Source organism: Phalangium opilio, unplaced genomic scaffold, assembly GCF_054372755.1.
Source record: "Phalangium opilio isolate 3A_F unplaced genomic scaffold, DU_Popi_V2 ptg000041l_1, whole genome shotgun sequence".
NCBI classification, from domain to species: domain Eukaryota; kingdom Metazoa; phylum Arthropoda; class Arachnida; order Opiliones; family Phalangiidae; genus Phalangium; species Phalangium opilio.
Genome location: NW_028324165.1, coordinates 2,066,167 through 2,086,764, shown reverse-complemented (window position 1 = coordinate 2,086,764; position 20,598 = coordinate 2,066,167). Strand labels below are relative to the sequence as shown.

Below are 20,598 nucleotides of genomic sequence, written 5' to 3'. Positions count from 1 at the left end.
GAGAGAAGATATAAATTCGCCAGATTTCCAGCTTTATCTCCAGTCCTAACGTAGGTCCCCGTCTCTAAATTACAACCAGCATCTCATTGGTTCTTGAAAACTCACGTCAGCGCGACGACGCGAGTGAGGAAAATTTCCGACTGAGGAGAGCGAAATAGCCCGGCGCCTCCTTTTACGTCCCCCCTTGTATTTTGAAAGGGGGACTGGGACTATGGCGCGCGAATACAAAGGCATCTTATATCTTCTCTCTGAGATACTGATATAACTTCTTGCCCCATTGTTAGTCTCGATGCTCGGTTTTCAGTTCGTAAGTACCCTTTTCGTTGGAAATCCGCCTTTAAATTAGTTAAAATTTGCCGATGAAACTTTTTCGTCTGGGTCTCTCAGCCCAAAACCAAGGAAAGTTGAAGGAAGCTCACTTATAGCTTTCAGTATTGCCGGATAAACATCATGGTTGGCGGTCCGTTGGCTCCAAGTCAGGAGCAATATTAGTGTAATGAGTTTTGAAATGATTAAAATTAGTCGAGTTATTTAATGTCCGCATTATCTGGGTGTGGTTGGGGTGGGGAGGGCGTACTAGTTTTGTAGCTAGAGTAGTATTCTTGTCCTAACTCGCTAAGGTAATATTCGAGATGGCCAACGGCTGGGTTACATTAAGTTCCTACCACACCTAGCTAAAAAATTATTTTCGTCATTCTAAAGAAAACATTTCTCCTATATACTTTTTCTTATAAATCGGCTTCGATACAGCCGTACATCAAATTAAATCTTACCAAACGATCGAGTTAAAAATTATTAGAAATTGTTAGCAAATAACGGAAAAATATTTACAGTATGCAAAGCAAGTTCGTAATTTCGAATTAAAGAAGAAATAGCTTAATGTGCACTTAAAATTTCTTAATAATTTACATTTCTATTCTTAAATTGTTTATTCTTATTTTTTCCCACTTTGTGCTTTTGAGTTTTTTTAGCATTTGTATTAATAAGTTTAACCGTGTCGATAAACGAAATCATTTACTCGATTTTTTAATCGATTAATCTTTGTAAAAGATGATTAATCGAATTTTCTTTCGTTTAATCCACATTCTTCCGAATAGTCAACAAAAAATATATTACACTTTTCAAATTGGGATGAAAACTATTGATATGGTCTGGAACGTAACTACCATGGAGAATAAACACGATTAGTAGTAATTGCACCCTGAAAATACTTAAGAACTTAATTGTAGGAGAGCTATTTTGGAACGTAAAGTTAATTTAAGTGTTCAGGAGTGAAACAAAGTACTTAGATGACTTGAACGAACGTTCATAATTCAAACTCGCAGATAAGTATTGAGCTTTATTGATTATTGATTACATCGATGGAGAAAATTGGAGATTTGTTTTCAAAATTGAAAAGGTGACCTTTTATATTGAATTCGAGAGGGGCAGGCTCGAATTTTTTGTTAATTTCGGCCAATCATCGATGAAATTTCTTGGGTGTTTGTGAAAGCATGGCGCTAGTCTCGGGCCTGCCTCTCCCTCTTATTTCCTAAGAACTTGATAGAAGCATATGTTATTATAGTATTTATTTTTCTTTTCTTAATAATTATTGGGTTAAAGTTTAATTGTGTGTTTTTATGAACAATATGTTTTTTTTCCAATTTTATACTTATATTCAAGGCCTATTTTTAACTAGAATTTTAAGGTAAGGTGTAGGTACTTTTAATTTTACAAGAAATATTAGAGTAATTCAAGTTATATTTTAGAATTTAAAGAACGCTTTGTGAACATATTTAAAAGTGGATTTACAATTTTGCTGTATTACACTATGTTCATTAAAGAGTTAGTGTCAAAATAGTTATAGTTCACGTGAAATATTTATGTTCATTAAACGGTTAGTGTCAAAATAGTTATAATAATAATCCAAGCTTTTTCTATGATGGGATTTCCACCCTAAGCCTGTGGCTTGTTTACAGGTGGGTCCCTTTACAATGCATAGAGGGGTGGTGGCTAGCCCCTATGCCACAGCTAACCTACAGCGCCCTATACTAACTATTACAATTAACCTCGGAAAGTTTTGATGGAAAGGAGAAACCGGGTAAGACCGCGGAGGAAAACTTTAACAAGTGGGGAGAGAACTTGCAAACTCTACGCAGAAGGGTTTGTTCCCAGGTTTTTCACCCGGTGCCACAGTCCGGGATCGAACCCGGGACCCTTGAAGCGAGGCGAAAGTGCTAACCACTTCACCACCCCAATAATCTAAGGTTACTTTTAATTTTACTAGAAATATTAGAGTAATTCCAGTTATATTTTAGATTTTTAAGGACGCTTTGTGTACATATTTAAAAGTAGATTTACAATTTTGATATATTACACTGTAAATAGTTATGTTCATTAAAGGGGTAGTGTCAAAATAGTTATGGTTCACAATAGATATTTATGCTCAATGAAGGGTTAGTGCCAAAATGGTTATATTACACTATAAATATTTATGTTCAATAAGGGACAAACTACAGTTGTAACAATTTTATCCATATTACAATTTTTTCCCTACATGAATATAACAGAATTAATCGATCTTTAACCATAAGTAACATTTTGCAAAAACAAAAAGTATATCACTAAATGTTTCTGGGCACAACATCATTTCCGCCATTTGTCAAATACTGTCGTAGAAGCGACCATTATTAAGGTGCCATGGAGAATAAAATTTTATAGTTTCCTAGAACTCTCTTATTCTGTTTCCCTTGGGAGAAACCTTCCCAAAGGGAAGCATTTAGCATTGGGTATATTTGAAGTGTCATACTTATTGCGATTATTTTACTTATGATTTACGAAATTTCTCCTAACTCATGATCGTCGGATCAAACGCAACAGAGACTGAAGAAGGAAATGTGGCAAAACCAAGTCTAGGTAATGAATTTTAGAAAATACTTCGGATATTCCTAACCCAATCTCGAGCCAAAACAAAAATGTACCAATATAGATTTTTAACAATGAGGACGAGATTCTTAAAACAGAGTAAGCAGTTAATCGTCTCCTTGAATATAACGTGGACAATATTAAGTACCCAATTCAAAAGCCATCATTACAGGGTGGAGACGGTGACCCCTTGAAATTATAACGTACGTTCTTCGCACGCGTTTCTGATATCACTGTAAAAAAGTGAGGTTCATCTTTGATTGCTTAGGCGTGCATAGCCCCGACACTGTGGTGGTACGCTTTAACATTCAAATTTGAATAATTTCTTTGCGTTCAAATTTGAATAATTTCTTTGCGTTCAAATTTGAATAATTTCTTTGCGTTCAAATTTGAATAATTTCTTTGCGTTCAAATTTGAATAACTTCTTTGCGTTTAAATTTGAACACAACACTATTGTTCAAAATTAAACGCTCACGCATTCATATTTGAAGAGGTTAGTATATCGTGTAAATTTAAGCACGAAACCGCTCAAATTAAATTGGAAAATTAAACGTTTAATATTGTATCTTTATGCATTCATTATTGACCAACATCGGAGAGTTTGATCAAGCGTTCATATTCAATTGCTTACGTTCAAAATTAAGCAGTTCACCATTTAATAATACATGGTGGACAAGTGTTTGATGAACATTGAAATTTGACGTTGAATTTTGAATAGCCTAGTGAAATCTGATTTCAAATTTCGTCACTGAATGCCTTATGGTAGGGCATACTATATAAATAAATATAGTAAACACACTGATAAGGAAGAAATCTAATGTGTTTAAAGCTTGTACATCTTCTGAGGGCGGGTGGATTTGGAACACATAAACTATAATCGTTGTGTTAAATAATAATTCAGTTATATGAAGAAAGTCTGCACTTAAGGAAAGTGTTCATTATCAAGATCTTTCCGATTATAACGTTGAAGCTATAAATTACATCAAAACTACTTGAAGGCCTATGTAAATATAAGGGAAAGGTGAAATACGCAATAATCCATAACATTTCCTTTGATATTATTATATAATGATGCTTATACAGACAAATATTAATTTAATTCACGGTAAATAAGCAAGTTATAGTAAATTGATGGGAAGTTATTGTATTTTTAATGAAAGCTTTGTTTGTAGTACAAATTTACAGCAGCGGAATCAAGTAATTTTAGGGCAGAATTAATTTTGTTTTGCACACCTTTTGCGATTTCGTTCTCGTGTGAACGCCAATATCGCTCTCGTTTGAACGCCCATATCACACTCGTTTGAACGTCCATATCACACTCGTTTGAACGCCCATATCGCATTCGTTTGAACGCCCATATCGCATTCGTTCGAACGCCCATATCGCATTCGTTCGAACGCCCATGATGCACTCGTTTGAAAGTCAAAAAGTTCTTATTTGAATACCTAAAACGCTCTTGTTTTAATACTAATACTAATACAATCCTATTAGAACACCAAAACGACCCTATCTGAACGCTTCATTAGCCCCAGGCGGTTATTCAAAATTGAAATTGAATGGGATAAAGATTCATTTTTAGTGGTAATGTATAAGTTGTTCAAAAATGAATGCTTGAGTTTAGTTTTGATCGACATGACGGTAGTTTGTTCAAAAATAAATGCTCATGACTGGTTTTGAACGCCTAAAACACCCCTTGTTCAAAATTGAATGTCTCTGGTTAAATGTGAACGCGTCAATAAAGGCTTGTTCAAAATTGAACGGTCACTATCATTTTTGGATGCCGAAAGCACGCTTATTTTTTACAGTTTAGTTATGAGGGCATGTGCATGCCATACACGATTGCCTATTTTAGCATGTGAATGATATATTAATGTATGAATGAGGTATTCTTCGTTTATTCAAGGATTTATGCATATTCCTAGGCATTTAAAACTACCAGAATATCCGTGTTTTGCCACTAACAAGTTTACTAAAATAATTAGATGGTCATATATGATAATTAATTACTTTCAAATCTTATTTGCATAATTATGCTCTACACGTTAGAGAGTGAATTTAAAATGACCTAATGTGATATGGTTTGTTTTCTATAGTTTAAAGAAAACTTTTTTTTCTAGTCTTGGAATTCTATTTCTTCGTGTTCTTAACTTTTTATAATTGAACGTTTAGGGACTTATTAGAAGATTATTTCGGTAATGACAACCGCTACTGCTCCTGACAACAGCATGAGAAGCAAGTAGAAAGGAACACTGACGCTACCCAGGTCCAAGGCTTCATTGCTTTGCAATGGTCTCTTCCACATGAATTTTTCAAGCAAGCGATGATTCATTCGTTCCAGACACAAAAAAACTTGTTTTTCGAACATCGGCTCGACCCTGAAATAAAACAGAAGTTAAGGATGTTAATCGTTTTATGATAAAATTGATATTGACATCAGTTGGGCGTTCAATTGTGGTGTGCTTCTGATCCAAGAGGTGTTGAAAATTATATGTTTGTAGTCGAGTTTAAGAATTTGTTGCGAAAAGTAAAATCCTCCTTTTCTCACGACGAACTTTTCAATCTCAACATCATTGTTAATCAAAAGCCAAGGCATCAAGTCTGTGTTTATGAACAGAGCTTTTCCCCCGAAATATCAGGTAAAAGCTGATCAACAACTTCATAATCGTAGAAATCTAGCAGTTTCTTCTCATCGAATGCGATAGCCATTCCTTCGCAACTGAGTCCTGGGCCGTCTGACACAAACCATTGACGTCAGAATAATAAAGGACTTAACATGAAGAAGATTATTCACCAATTCCTCGATATATTTTAAATCATCGCTTGCTATAAATGCCGGCTCAATCCCCGATTTGATCAAGTCCGATAGAGTGTCGATGCAGTTGTAGCTTTCCGTCGAGAAGTCCGTACGCAAGTAACAACCCAAGAAGAACAGAATGAAAGTCACTCCGATTAGCCACGATGAAGCGAGCAGACGACAAGTAATATGAGGCAAAACGGCGGGAATCGCTACAAAAGATGATTTTATCCTATTCAATTTATGTCTGATTCAAAGAGAGCCATATTTCGTAATTTAGGGGGTTAATTGTATCTCCTATACGAAGTTGAATTACTTTTGAATTCTTTTTAAAGAGATGATGTCATTGCTTACGTTCGGCGCACAAGATCGAGGCGTTCTCCCATACATTTTCCAGGGTTTCTTGGGCCATTTTCTTGGCAACTTTCTTGGTGGGCAAAGATTTATATTTGTTAGTTACGATGGAGTGAATGACAAGTAAAAATGACAAAAGGACCAAGGCTATCGCGATTAAAATCACTACCTGAAAGAATCAAGAACTAAAGTCAATGAATTGGAATTAATTAGATTTATATTGAAGAAAATTCACCTCGGTTTCCATATTTAAGAACGACCAGGAGGTGGATGAGACCGTAACTTGGGGACTGGACACGATTATCAGGTTGCTTATTCCGACGGGTGGAGACGGAATGAAATGGTCCAATCGACTGCGGAAAAATGAGCTTGATACTGTGGTCCAGATAATATGAGATTCCTAAAACCGTCAAAAGGGTTAATTACTTTGTACTTCTGTTCTTATTCAGAGTTTTTTAATTTTAACCGTAAAATCGAATACCTTAAAAATATTTTTTTTATCGTATGATTTATGAAGGTCATTGTAGTCAATATAGTTCCCTAAATCCAGCCTAAAAGTCATCGACAAAATTGAAATTGTTAATAACTGTCCTAAAAGGGAATGAGAAGCTTCGTTTGAAAAACCTCTGATTTATATAACAAAAGATAGAATTAATTACTGTGGATTCAAAAATATCAAGCTTTTAATTCTCCGATTTCTGGTTATTTGGCAATATGCATTTGAAAATGCTTTCTATGAAATTATTTGAAATCCACTTTTTAAGAAAGAGTAAAACGTTTCCCGTAGGCTGACGTCACAGATATGTTTTTCACGCGAGATGGTGCCACTCTCTCCGCTATCAGACCCAGAGTTAAGACTGGCGAGAAGCTCGAGACGCGCATAGGCTTCCCACGCTTTTTTTTCCCTCGCGTCATAGTGATGTCATCAAACGGGCAAACAAGCTCGACAAGACAAAATTATTGATTGATCAAAACTGAGTTTTCGTGATTTTTCAATGGATTTTAAAAATAGAAACATTGGTTCAATTATATTAAAAACTTGATATTTTGAAAGTAGACACTTGAAAGTGTAACATGATACCATTTTCGTGGTAGAATATGATATGAAATTGTAAATTCGCATTCCCTTTAGTCTGAGATTCGTTTCTGAGAGTTGGTTAACGATGCGTAGTGAACTTGAGAAAACGTTATCGTGAACTTTAGGAATAAAGCAATGAATTTGGCAGGAGACGGGTGTGCGAATAGTTTTTTTCTTTCAGTTTTGTATAAGATAACTATTAAAAAAGTCAATTACTCGTCCCTATAAATCGATTCAAAATTAGCCTAATTGTAAAAGAAAAATCTGTATAGTAAAAAGGGCAATGTTCTTGAACATCTAATAAATTCTTTATCTTTCTCAAAAATCAATAGCGCCATTCTTTTTGATTAATCGTCCAAAAAATCTCGAATAATCTTTGGTACGGATGTAACAGACTAATATTTCGAATTCTCCAATTTTCGCACACCCAGTTGCTCGAAGAAGAAAGCGTGGGTTAGAGCATTAAGTGAATTCTGTCTCGTTCGATCCAATTAATAATCAAATGAAATTCGAGGTGTGAAATTTACTTTATATTGAGGAATCGTTTTAAATATTTTGCCGTGAACTTCATCTTTTCTTCTAATATCCAGTACTGATAACAGATGAAAGTTTAGTTGTCATTATTCATTAAGAAATCAATCTTAATTCCGAGATACTGAAAACTCGCTTCAACAAGTCACGGATTTTCATAAACTCACCAATTCATTTTCAGATGTTGAACAATTAATAGTTGTCTCTTGAGTGTATCTTTAATAAAAATAAATTTTCACATAAATTAAAAAATTGAGGATTTCAAAATTCAAATTCTACCTGTATTTGAAATATCGATCATTTCCAACGAATTCAATTTCGTTCATTGCAATTTTGTTGTTCAATTAAATCCTAGAATCTTCATAAGCTGTAAAAGGTTGCTGAGAGATTTTTTCGTGGTTCCTCTTTAAAAGACTGAGACTAAGCAAGAACAAATCTTTGGCGTTAAACAAGATTTTCCAAACTGAAACGTAATTAAAGCACAAGTGTAATTATTTTGCATGTCTTTTATTTCCTGGTAAGCTGCCCGTATTTTAAAGGCATTGGTTTAAGCCGCAATAAAAGCGTTTAGTAAATTGGAGAGGTATTTTGAAATTTAGGAGCTTCTAAATTTTTTGCTTTGTATTAACTATTCGTGACTATTGGGGTTACTACCCGATTAATCGCAAATATTCGCGAATACTATGCTCAACTATTCACGAATACTGTGCTTCACGATTAATCGTTTAGTAAAAAATTTACCAAGGCCTAACTATTCGGTATTCGATTTGGAATAAACTATTCGATACGGTATTTGATTCGGAAAATGTTTTGGTATTCCGTAACCGGTTCGATAGCCAAAAAGGGGTATTCGCATACCCCTAGTACTAATATCAACGGAGAAATGCGCTGATAACTAGTTATTTAATTAGTGTGAACGTACAAAGGCAGTGTACCCGATGCCATGGATATTTCAATCGTAAAGGGGACTGGTAAAAGTTGCGGCTTTGATAGTTCAAAAATTAGTTTTGAAGTTCAGTGTGTAAAGATAGGGTTCTAAAAGGAGTTCTGAAACGTTTCTGATAAGAGTTTGTAGTGTAGAATCATTTTTGAATTGCTCCTAGAAATGAAGAATTTCGCATTATTTGCTAGTCCCGTATGAGTTTATATTGTCATCTGAGCCAGATTTTGTATGCATGTATATGTATAGAAAGCCTTCCTCACTGGAAGCGATTAGACACGGTGAGGTTGGCTTCGATCTTTCTTAGATATCGGGAACACCTTCAATTGACCCGTATGTTGATGGATTTAGTGTTCTGGCAAACGGAATTGTGAAATTTCTTATTGCAAGGGTTTATTTATGATTTACAGAAAGACCAAAAATGTATGCTAAACTATAAATTGCACCTCATAGTGTCCTTGTCAGTGTACCCCACCCCCACGAGTATTGAATTTAGAAAGCATTTCTCGGATTTACGTGCCACTCTTCGTAACTTCATAGTGTATGCGAGACACTGTATGCGAGCGGTAGCTTTCTTAGATAAGACTTCATACTGCTCTTAATGATGTATAAGGAGGGTTTTTTCGTTTGGATGTAGTTTTTTTTTGTATTCTAAATTAAGCTAGATTACCGATGGCAGGTAATTAAGCTAGATTATCGATGGCAGGTAATTAAGCTAGATTACCGATGGCAGGTAATTGAGCTAGATTACCGATGGCAGGTAATTGAGCTAGATTACTGATGGCAGGTAATTGAGCTAGATTACCGATGGCAGGTAATTAAGCTAGATTACCGATGGCAGGTAATTAAGCTAGATTACCGATGGCAGGTAGTCAAGCTAGATTACCGATGGCAGGTAATTAAGCTAGATTAACGATGGCAGGTAATTAAGCTAGATTAACGATGGCAGGTAATTAAGCTAGATTAACGATGGCAGGTAATTAAGCTAGATTATAAATGGCAGGTAATTAAGCTAGATTAACGATGGCAGGTAATTAAGCTAGATTAACGATGGCAGGTAATTAAGCTAGATTAACGATGGCAGGTAATTGAGCTAAATTACCGATGGCAGGTAATTAAGCTAAATTACCGATGGCAGGTAATTAAGCTAAATTACCGATGGCAGGTAATTAAGCTAGATTACCGATGGCAGGTAATTAAGCTAAATTGCCGTTGGCAGGTAATTAAGCTAAATTGCCGTTGGCAGGTAATTAAGCTAGATTACCGATTATAGGTAATTAAGCTAGATTACCGATGGCAGGTAGTTAAGCTAGACTACCGATGGTTGGTAATTAAGCTAGATTACCGATGGCAGGTAATTAAGCTAGATTACCGATGGCAGGTAATTAAGCTAGATTACCGATGGCAGGTAATTAAGCTAGATTACCGATGGCAGGTAATTAAGCTAGATTAACGATTGCAGGTAATTAAGCTAGATTACCGATGGCAGGTAATTAAGCTTGATTAACGATTGCAGTTAATTAAGCTAGATTAACGATTTCAGGTAATTAAGCTAGATTAACGATTGCAGTTAATTAAGCTAGATTAACGATTGCAGTTAATTAAGCTAGATTAACGATTGCAGTTAATTAAGCTAGATTACCGATGGCAGTTAATTAAGCTAGATTACAAATGACAGGTAATTAAGCTAGATTACCGATGGCAGGTAATTAAGCTAGATTACCGATGGCAGGTAATTAAGCTAGATTACCGATGGCAGGTAATTAAGCTAGATTACCGATGGCAGGTAATTAAGCTAGATTACCGATGGCAGGTAATTAAGCTAGATTACCGATGGCAGGTAATTAAGCTAGATTACCGATGGCAGGTAATTAAGCTAGATTACCGATGGCAGGTAATTAAGCTAGATTACCGATGGCAGGTAATTAAGCTAGATTACCGATGGCAGGTAATTAAGCTAGATTACCGATGGCAGGTAATTAAGCTAGATTACCGATGGCAGGTAATTAAGCTAGATTACCGATGGCAGGTAATTGAGCTAGATTACCGATGGCAGGTAATTGACCTAGATTACTGATGGCAGGTAATTGAGCTAGATTACCGATGGCAGGTAATTAAGCTAGATTACCGATGGCAGGTAATTAAGCTAGATTACCGATGGCAGGTAGTCAAGCTAGATTACCGATGGCAGGTAATTAAGCTAGATTAACGATGGCAGGTAATTAAGCTAGATTAACGATGGCAGGTAATTAAGCTAGATTAACGATGGCAGGTAATTAAGCTAGATTATAAATGGCAGGTAATTAAGCTAGATTAACGATGGCAGGTAATTAAGCTAGATTAACGATGGCAGGTAATTAAGCTAAATTACCGATGGCAGGTAATTAAGCTAAATTACCGATGGCAGGTAATTAAGCTAAATTACCGATGGCAGGTAATTAAGCTAGATTACCGATGGCAGGTAATTAAGCTAGATTACCGATGGCAGGTAATTAAGCTAGATTACCGATGGCAGGTAATTAAGCTAGATTACCGATGACAGGTAATTAAGCTAGATTACCGGTGGCAGGTAATTAAGCTAGATTACCGGTGGCAGGTAATTAAGCTAGATTACCGGTGGCAGGTAATTAAGCTAGATTACCGGTGGCAGGTAATTAAGCTAGATTACCGATGGCAGGTAATTAAGCTAGATTACCGGTGGCAGGTAATTAAGCTAGATTACCGATGGCAGGTAATTAAGCTAGATTACCGATTATAGGTAATTAAGCTAGATTACCGATTATAGGTAATTAAGCTAGTTTACCGATTATAGGTAATTAAGCTAGATTACCGATTATAGGTAATTAAGCTAGATTAACGATTATAGGTAATTAAGCTAGATTACCGATGGCAGGTAATTAAGCTAGATTACCGATGGCAGGTAATTAAGCTAGATTACCGATGGCAGGTAATTAAGCTAGATTACCGATGGCAGGTAATTGAGCTAGATTACCGATGGCAGGTAATTGACCTAGATTACTGATGGCAGGTAATTGAGCTAGATTACCGATGGCAGGTAATTAAGCTAGATTACCGATGGCAGGTAATTAAGCTAGATTACCGATGGCAGGTAGTCAAGCTAGATTACCGATGGCAGGTAATTAAGCTAGATTAACGATGGCAGGTAATTAAGCTAGATTAACGATGGCAGGTAATTAAGCTAGATTAACGATGGCAGGTAATTAAGCTAGATTATAAATGGCAGGTAATTAAGCTAGATTAACGATGGCAGGTAATTAAGCTAGATTAACGATGGCAGGTAATTAAGCTAAATTACCGATGGCAGGTAATTAAGCTAAATTACCGATGGCAGGTAATTAAGCTAAATTACCGATGGCAGGTAATTAAGCTAGATTACCGATGGCAGGTAATTAAGCTAGATTACCGATGGCAGGTAATTAAGCTAGATTACCGATGGCAGGTAATTAAGCTAGATTACCGATGGCAGGTAATTGAGCTAGATTACTGATGGCATGTAATTGAGCTAGATTACCGATGGCAGGTAATTAAGCTAGATTACCGATGGCAGGTAATTAAGCTAGATTACCGATGGCAGGTAGTCAAGCTAGATTACCGATGGCAGGTAATTAAGCTAGATTAACGATGGCAGGTAATTAAGCTAGATTAACCATGGCAGGTAATTAAGCTAGATTAACGATGGCAGGTAATTAAGCTAGATTATAAATGGCAGGTAATTAAGCTAGATTAACGATGGCAGGTAATTAAGCTAGATTAACGATGGCAGGTAATTAAGCTAGATTAACGATGGCAGGTAATTGAGCTAAATTACCGATGGCAGGTAATTAAGCTAAATTACCGATGGCAGGTAATTAAGCTAAATTACCGATGGCAGGTAATTAAGCTAGATTACCGATGGCAGGTAATTAAGCTAAATTGCCGTTGGCAGGTAATTAAGCTAAATTGCCGTTGGCAGGTAATTAAGCTAGATTACCGATTATAGGTAATTAAGCTAGATTACCGATGGCAGGTAGTTAAGCTAGACTACCGATGGTTGGTAATTAAGCTAGATTACCGATGGCAGGTAATTAAGCTAGATTACCGATGGCAGGTAATTAAGCTAGATTACCGATGGCAGGTAATTAAGCTAGATTACCGATGGCAGGTAATTAAGCTAGATTAACGATTGCAGGTAATTAAGCTAGATTACCGATGGCAGGTAATTAAGCTAGATTAACGATTGCAGTTAATTAAGCTAGATTAACGATTTCAGGTAATTAAGCTAGATTAACGATTGCAGTTAATTAAGCTAGATTAACGATTGCAGTTAATTAAGCTAGATTAACGATTGCAGTTAATTAAGCTAGATTACCGATGGCAGTTAATTAAGCTAGATTACAAATGACAGGTAATTAAGCTAGATTACCGATGGCAGGTAATTAAGCTAGATTACCGATGGCAGGTAATTAAGCTAGATTACCGATGGCAGGTAATTAAGCTAGATTACCGATGGCAGGTAGTCAAGCTAGATTACCGATGGCAGGTAATTAAGCTAGATTAACGATGGCAGGTAATTAAGCTAGATTAACGATGGCAGGTAATTAAGCTAGATTAACGATGGCAGGTAATTAAGCTAGATTATAAATGGCAGGTAATTAAGCTAGATTAACGATGGCAGGTAATTAAGCTAGATTAACGATGGCAGGTAATTAAGCTAAATTACCGATGGCAGGTAATTAAGCTAAATTACCGATGGCAGGTAATTAAGCTAAATTACCGATGGCAGGTAATTAAGCTAGATTACCGATGGCAGGTAATTAAGCTAGATTACCGATGGCAGGTAATTAAGCTAGATTACCGATGGCAGGTAATTAAGCTAGATTACCGATGGCAGGTAATTAAGCTAGATTACCGATGACAGGTAATTAAGCTAGATTACCGATGGCAGGTAATTAAGCTAGATTACCGGTGGCAGGTAATTAAGCTAGATTACCGGTGGCAGGTAATTAAGCTAGATTACCGGTGGCAGGTAATTAAGCTAGATTACCGATGGCAGGTAATTAAGCTAGATTACCGGTGGCAGGTAATTAAGCTAGATTACCGATGGCAGGTAATTAAGCTAGATTACCGATTATAGGTAATTAAGCTAGATTACCGATTATAGGTAATTAAGCTAGTTTACCGATTATAGGTAATTAAGCTAGATTACCGATTATAGGTAATTAAGCTAGATTAACGATTATAGGTAATTAAGCTAGATTACCGATGGCAGGTAATTAAGCTAGATTACCGATGGCAGGTAATTAAGCTAGATTACCGATGGCAGGTAATTAAGCTAGATTACCGATGGCAGGTAATTGAGCTAGATTACCGATGGCAGGTAATTGACCTAGATTACTGATGGCAGGTAATTGAGCTAGATTACCGATGGCAGGTAATTAAGCTAGATTACCGATGGCAGGTAATTAAGCTAGATTACCGATGGCAGGTAGTCAAGCTAGATTACCGATGGCAGGTAATTAAGCTAGATTAACGATGGCAGGTAATTAAGCTAGATTAACGATGGCAGGTAATTAAGCTAGATTAACGATGGCAGGTAATTAAGCTAGATTATAAATGGCAGGTAATTAAGCTAGATTAACGATGGCAGGTAATTAAGCTAGATTAACGATGGCAGGTAATTAAGCTAAATTACCGATGGCAGGTAATTAAGCTAAATTACCGATGGCAGGTAATTAAGCTAGATTACCGATGGCAGGTAATTAAGCTAGATTACCGATGGCAGGTAATTAAGCTAGATTACCGATGGCAGGTAATTAAGCTAGATTACCGATGGCAGGTAATTAAGCTAGATTACCGATGACAGGTAATTAAGCTAGATTACCGATGGCAGGTAATTAAGCTAGATTACCGGTGGCAGGTAATTAAGCTAGATTACCGGTGGCAGGTAATTAAGCTAGATTACCGGTGGCAGGTAATTAAGCTAGATTACCGATGGCAGGTAATTAAGCTAGATTACCGGTGGCAGGTAATTAAGCTAGATTACCGATGGCAGGTAATTAAGCTAGATTACCGATTATAGGTAATTAAGCTAGATTACCGATTATAGGTAATTAAGCTAGTTTACCGATTATAGGTAATTAAGCTAGATTACCGATTATAGGTAATTAAGCTAGATTAACGATTATAGGTAATTAAGCTAGATTACCGATGGCAGGTAATTAAGCTAGATTACCGATGGCAGGTAATTAAGCTAGATTACCGATGGCAGGTAATTAAGCTAGATTACCGATGGCAGGTAATTGAGCTAGATTACCGATGGCAGGTAATTGACCTAGATTACTGATGGCAGGTAATTGAGCTAGATTACCGATGGCAGGTAATTAAGCTAGATTACCGATGGCAGGTAATTAAGCTAGATTACCGATGGCAGGTAGTCAAGCTAGATTACCGATGGCAGGTAATTAAGCTAGATTAACGATGGCAGGTAATTAAGCTAGATTAACGATGGCAGGTAATTAAGCTAGATTAACGATGGCAGGTAATTAAGCTAGATTATAAATGGCAGGTAATTAAGCTAGATTAACGATGGCAGGTAATTAAGCTAGATTAACGATGGCAGGTAATTAAGCTAAATTACCGATGGCAGGTAATTAAGCTAAATTACCGATGGCAGGTAATTAAGCTAAATTACCGATGGCAGGTAATTAAGCTAAATTACCGATGGCAGGTAATTAAGCTAGATTACCGATGGCAGGTAATTAAGCTAGATTACCGATGGCAGGTAATTAAGCTAGATTACCGATGGCAGGTAATTAAGCTAGATTACCGATGGCAGGTAATTAAGCTAGATTACCGATGACAGGTAATTAAGCTAGATTACCGGTGGCAGGTAATTAAGCTAGATTACCGGTGGCAGGTAATTAAGCTAGATTACCGGTGGCAGGTAATTAAGCTAGATTACCGGTGGCAGGTAATTAAGCTAGATTACCGATGGCAGGTAATTAAGCTAGATTACCGGTGGCAGGTAATTAAGCTAGATTACCGATGGCAGGTAATTAAGCTAGATTACCGATTATAGGTAATTAAGCTAGATTACCGATTATAGGTAATTAAGCTAGTTTACCGATTATAGGTAATTAAGCTAGATTACCGATTATAGGTAATTAAGCTAGATTAACGATTATAGGTAATTAAGCTAGATTAACGATTATAGGTAATTAAGCTAGATTAACGATTATAGGTAATTAAGCTAGATTAACGATTATAGGTAATTAAGCTAGATTACCGATTATAGGTAATTAAGCTAGATTACCGATTATAGGGTTCTCTAGCTGAAGCGGAAAGTAGGTTCGGAAGTATGATGTCGCATCTCGCGCAAAAAATCTGTTTCGACGTAAGCTTGTTCTCTACGCGAGGCCTATCGTTCACATAGGCCCTTCAAGTTAGCGCGCTTTTGGGTACTCTTGCGAGAAGCCGAGGTTTATTGTTTTAGCCGTAAAGGTAAACATGCAAAATGGCGGCGGGACTAGTAACGACGTCATCATTTAATATAATATTAATTGCCTGTCATTTTCATTTCCCTGGCAATGGCTTCCCATTTTACTCTCAAAATCAAGCGTGAATGCAGACAAAGACAAAATAGCCACCGACCATGTGCCGACTAAACAAATGCTTGTCATTGGATAGCAAAATTCACATGACATTCCGATTAAGCTGAACTCGTGCGAGAAAATCTACCTTGGCAGATCGCGAGCTTATTCGGAAAATCAGCTTCGCCTCTAGGCAAAAGCTCGTTCAAGTGATATTCTCGCGAGCATGTGAACGGTTACGCGAGAAACAGAAACATGGGTCAGCTTCATCTCTCATCTTTAAGCTTCATATTCTAGCGCTTGTGTAAACGAGCCTTAACATTGCTCCTGACTAAGGACCAACCATGCATAACCGGCAATACTAAAAGCTATAAATGAACTTCCTTGATTTTGGCTGAAAGACCCAGGCGAAAAGATTTCATCGGTACATTTTAACTATTTTAAAAGAAAAAGTATAGATTTAAATGAGAAACAGCCAAATTTGTTTCCTAGAACCCTAAATTGAAGCATGTGACCGAAGCAAGTTTTGGTTTCTGATATCAAATTTTTTTTCGCAAAGTTTGGTTAGAAATGCTTAAAAGATTATTTGCAACTCTATTATTAGGCATGCCGTTTTAACTATTATTACGAGAACAATTACCTTAAGCTAAACAAACTTCTACTTAACAACGACCCAAACGTATGGTCTTTATAATATGAGGTTAACTATAGTAGAATTCAACCTCAGAATGGGTAAAAATTCTCGTAGAAAACCCATTTTTTTCCTTGTTAAACTATTGCGTGACTAACTCTTCTAATGTTAGTTAGCAAAATTATTGATCAGATTCTCCGGGTTAAGTCGCCGCTAAATAATAATTACGGAATTTCATTTAATTTCTGTAATTGCGTCAAGCTTCATGATTTCTTTATATTGCTCCATTTTACTTATAAACACACGGTATAGTTTCAGAAAGCAGAGAGTGGTTAACAGAAAGCGCAGTTCACGGGGTGCGTAAAGACGCGTTACCCAATGTCCGTAAGGGGTAATTGTGCCATAGAAAATAAATTTATTTTCTATGACTGTGCTTCACAATTCCAGGAACACTAGAATAAAAATTGAAATGAAAGGTCAGTATCAAATTTTATCATAATTCTGTACAATTATTATTGCTTATACATAGGTTTGAGAAACTTCCAAGTAAGAGGATGGTTTTTGACATAACCTTAATGAATAGACCTTAAAAGTCAATAACATTCAAATGCAACTTATCAATTGAAAAGCTTCGATTACGCCCAATTATAGTAAACTAGCCTAAACCAAGAAGGAATTTACTATAAGGCCTAAAAAGCATCCGGTGCTCGCGTGTCGATAGCCGACAATCCCCCTTCATTCTGCAGAAACGGAGGCGGGACTTAATCTTTTATCATACTCTTTGTTTTCCACAATCTATCTCCTTTACCTTTTCCTTAAGCCTTGGTTTGGTTTTTGGAACTCGCAAAAGTATAGTGCACTTGATTCAATATAGAAACAATTGAAGAACGAACGATATTCAAAATCCATCAAGTTAACTAACTTGTTAATGGCAATTAAAAACCATTCGCGAACCGTTTCAGCACCGCGGGCACCCTCCATTTTCTGTTTTCTTTTCTAGAGGTATTTTTTCTCTAGTCGGAATACGTCATTTGCGTCTGTATGACCAAAAGCGCATAGATCAGAAAGTGAAGAACATTAAACCTTTCCAGCCTTTAGCAACGGTATTCGTGTAAAATGAGAAGCAAGGGGGGACACAAATGGGTGGTTGGTGAGCCTCGTTTTCAACTACCAATCGAATCAGAGATATATTAGGTCATCGTTAATGTCACGTGACAAGCGGAAAGTAGTTCGCGATGGTAGCGGCTCATGGGGATAGTTTGGAATACTATTGAAAAATCGTCTGCTTAACTAGGCTTAACGGTTGTTCTTTAGCGCTCTTTCGTTTCAATCGTCGTGGAATTTTCAAGTTTCGTTAAGTTGAATTTTGATATTGTTTCCGAGACTTTGTTTTTGCTTTTATTATTGAAATGCCTCGAAAGAAAACACCAGAACAGTTAGCGCTTTCAGCGCAAAAGCCGAAAAACCAAAGTACCCAATATAATTTCTACGCCAAACTTGGCCACAATGTTGGTTTGCAAACAACAATGGATTTAGAATTTTCCAACGCTAAAACAAATTCTAATGATGTGTCAGTCCAGTTTGACACTTTTGTAATGAAAACTGACATTAGCGTCGGAACTGAAAAGTGCGTTTATTGCGATGTCAGGGTTCAAACTGAATCACACAGTTCTGTAAATAGTGTTGAAACTCAAACAGAAATGTATGTGAAAACTTCGGAAACTCAATCTGAGATATTTGGAAATTTTGTATCACCTGAGAAATGGGATGAGCTAAACAAGTTTGTAATTAATCAGTCACGAGTGCAGACACGGAAAAGAAAGCTCGTTAACAAACAAACAGCTACTGATGATGATTTTCGAAAAATAATGGTTATATCAGAAGGGGTAGCCTCAAGTTTTTCGTGTATTTCGGAGACCCAAAATTCTACCCGCCCTGACGAATTTTCACCGAGAATATTAACAACTTTTCAACATCAAGACTCGGCTTCGGCATTATCAGCTCTAGAGTTTTGCATCCATACGCTCGAACTAAGTAAATATTTTGAAACATTTTCCAATGAAAAAGACATAACTAATAATATCGCGGTTTTAATTTTAATTTCTCAATTAATTTGTTAAATTAACCTTAAACATTTTTCTTTTCTTTCGTTTTTCATATAAAGCTAATATATATGCTTAAAAAGAAGAAGTAGTTACAACGGGGAATCAGAAGATATTGAAGCAACAAGAATGAATGGAATGATTGCAGTGTCAACGTACCATGACTCTCCTATTAAGTTAATATTTTCCTCAAACGGAAAAGTTACAATATTGATTTTATTCAAAGTTGCTACCGAGCTTGAATATTTTGACCATGATAAAAACATTCTAAACTTGGATGTGGTTAAAATGGCTCTGCTCCCCTTACAAAAAACTTCTTAAGAGTTCTAAAGGAATTTATTTGGAACCCTACGGAGCCCTTGGGATAATTTTCTAAAGAAACAATTTCCAAAGACTTCCTTGGAATTTCCTAAAGAATTCTTGAGATAAATTTCCAAAGAATGTCTTGGGATTATTTTCTAAAGAAATTCTTTAGGAATTCTAGAGATAAATTTCCAAAGAATGTCTTTGGATTATTTTCTAAAGAAATTCTTTGGGAATTCTAGAGATAAATTTCCAAAGAATTTCTTTGGATTATTTTCTGAAAAAATTCTTTAGGAATTCTAGAGATAAATTTCCAAAGAATTTCTTAGGATTATTTTCTAAAGAAATTCTTTAGGAATTCTAGAGATAAATTTCCAAAGAAGGTCTAGGGATTATTTTCTAAAGAAATTCTTTAGGAATTTTAGAGATAAATTTCCAAAGAATTTCTTGGGATTATTTTCTAAAGAAATTCTTTAGGATTTCAAGAGATAAATTTCCAAAGTAGGCCTAGGGGTTGTTTTCCAAAGAAATTCTTGAGATAAATTTCCAAAGAACGTCTAGGGAATATTTTCCAACGAAATTCTTTAGGAATTCTTGAGATCAATTTCCAAAGAAGGTTTAGGGTTTATTTTCCAAAGTTTTTCACATTTTAAGTTTGTGGATGAGGAAAATTATGGCACTAACTCTTTTTTTTTCTATTGTGGAGGTTTCAATGTAAGTAGGGCACATACGTCCGCGACAAGGATGCGATTAGTCAATGTTCAGTATGTGTTTAAGCAGGGAAGGAAATGAGGGTTACATGGGAGGTGACGGAAGGGGTGTGGGGGTCAAGTCACCTCCGGCGGACACGGGTCAGTCGGCACCTGTAGTGTAGGATCGCCGACATGTGTCTTATTCCCTCAAACTTTGCCGCCCAGAAGCATGGCTTACAGGAGTGCGCCACACTCCCGGCTGGCACTAATTCTTTAAAAGTAAAATAAGAGTATATAATTAAAATCGTTATGTTTAGATTTACAGGGAATCTAAGCTGTCAGTTGGAATTTTTGCTTAATTCTCTTATGGCATGTTTTATCTTTATTTCGAGCGTAATTAGAGTCCAAAATAAATATTTTTAAAAAAACATTGTAGAGAAAATTAGGTTAAACGTGTTTCTGATACTTGAAAAACTCAGAGAATATACATTATTAAAGTTAACAACAACGTTTGTATCTACTGCTTGGCCGTTAAAGCCTCCAAAACCCACATAGTACCCCATACAATTGCACAAGGTTAAAACTTTCTGCCGTTTACGGATGTTTTTAGTCGATTAAATGTCTGACTTTATAAGCAATTTCACACTGCATGCGAGAACTTCCTTCGCTATATGGGGTG

At 36.3% G+C, this 20,598-nt stretch overlaps 2 protein-coding genes across 2 annotated transcripts; both read right to left on the bottom strand.

Moving 5' to 3' along the window:
• Positions 1-1,326: 1,326 nt before the first annotated feature.
• LOC149679285 (uncharacterized) lies at positions 1,327-5,498 on the bottom strand. Its single transcript, XM_089834983.1, has 2 exons — positions 5,338-5,498; positions 1,327-5,280 (listed from the first exon to the last, which is right to left on the bottom strand). The coding sequence occupies exons 1-2, from the start codon at positions 5,496-5,498 to the stop codon at positions 5,082-5,084; spliced, it is 360 nt and encodes a 119-aa protein (XP_089691109.1). The 3' UTR covers positions 1,327-5,081.
• On the bottom strand, positions 1,327-10,375 carry LOC149679284 (uncharacterized). Its single transcript, XM_089834981.1, has 8 exons — positions 7,942-10,375; positions 7,830-7,878; positions 7,659-7,723; positions 6,535-6,604; positions 6,289-6,453; positions 6,054-6,222; positions 5,697-5,911; positions 1,327-5,637 (listed from the first exon to the last, which is right to left on the bottom strand). The coding sequence occupies exons 1-8, from the start codon at positions 7,986-7,988 to the stop codon at positions 5,578-5,580; spliced, it is 840 nt and encodes a 279-aa protein (XP_089691107.1). The 5' UTR covers positions 7,989-10,375; the 3' UTR covers positions 1,327-5,577.
• Between the last annotated feature and the right edge of the window lie 10,223 nt (positions 10,376-20,598).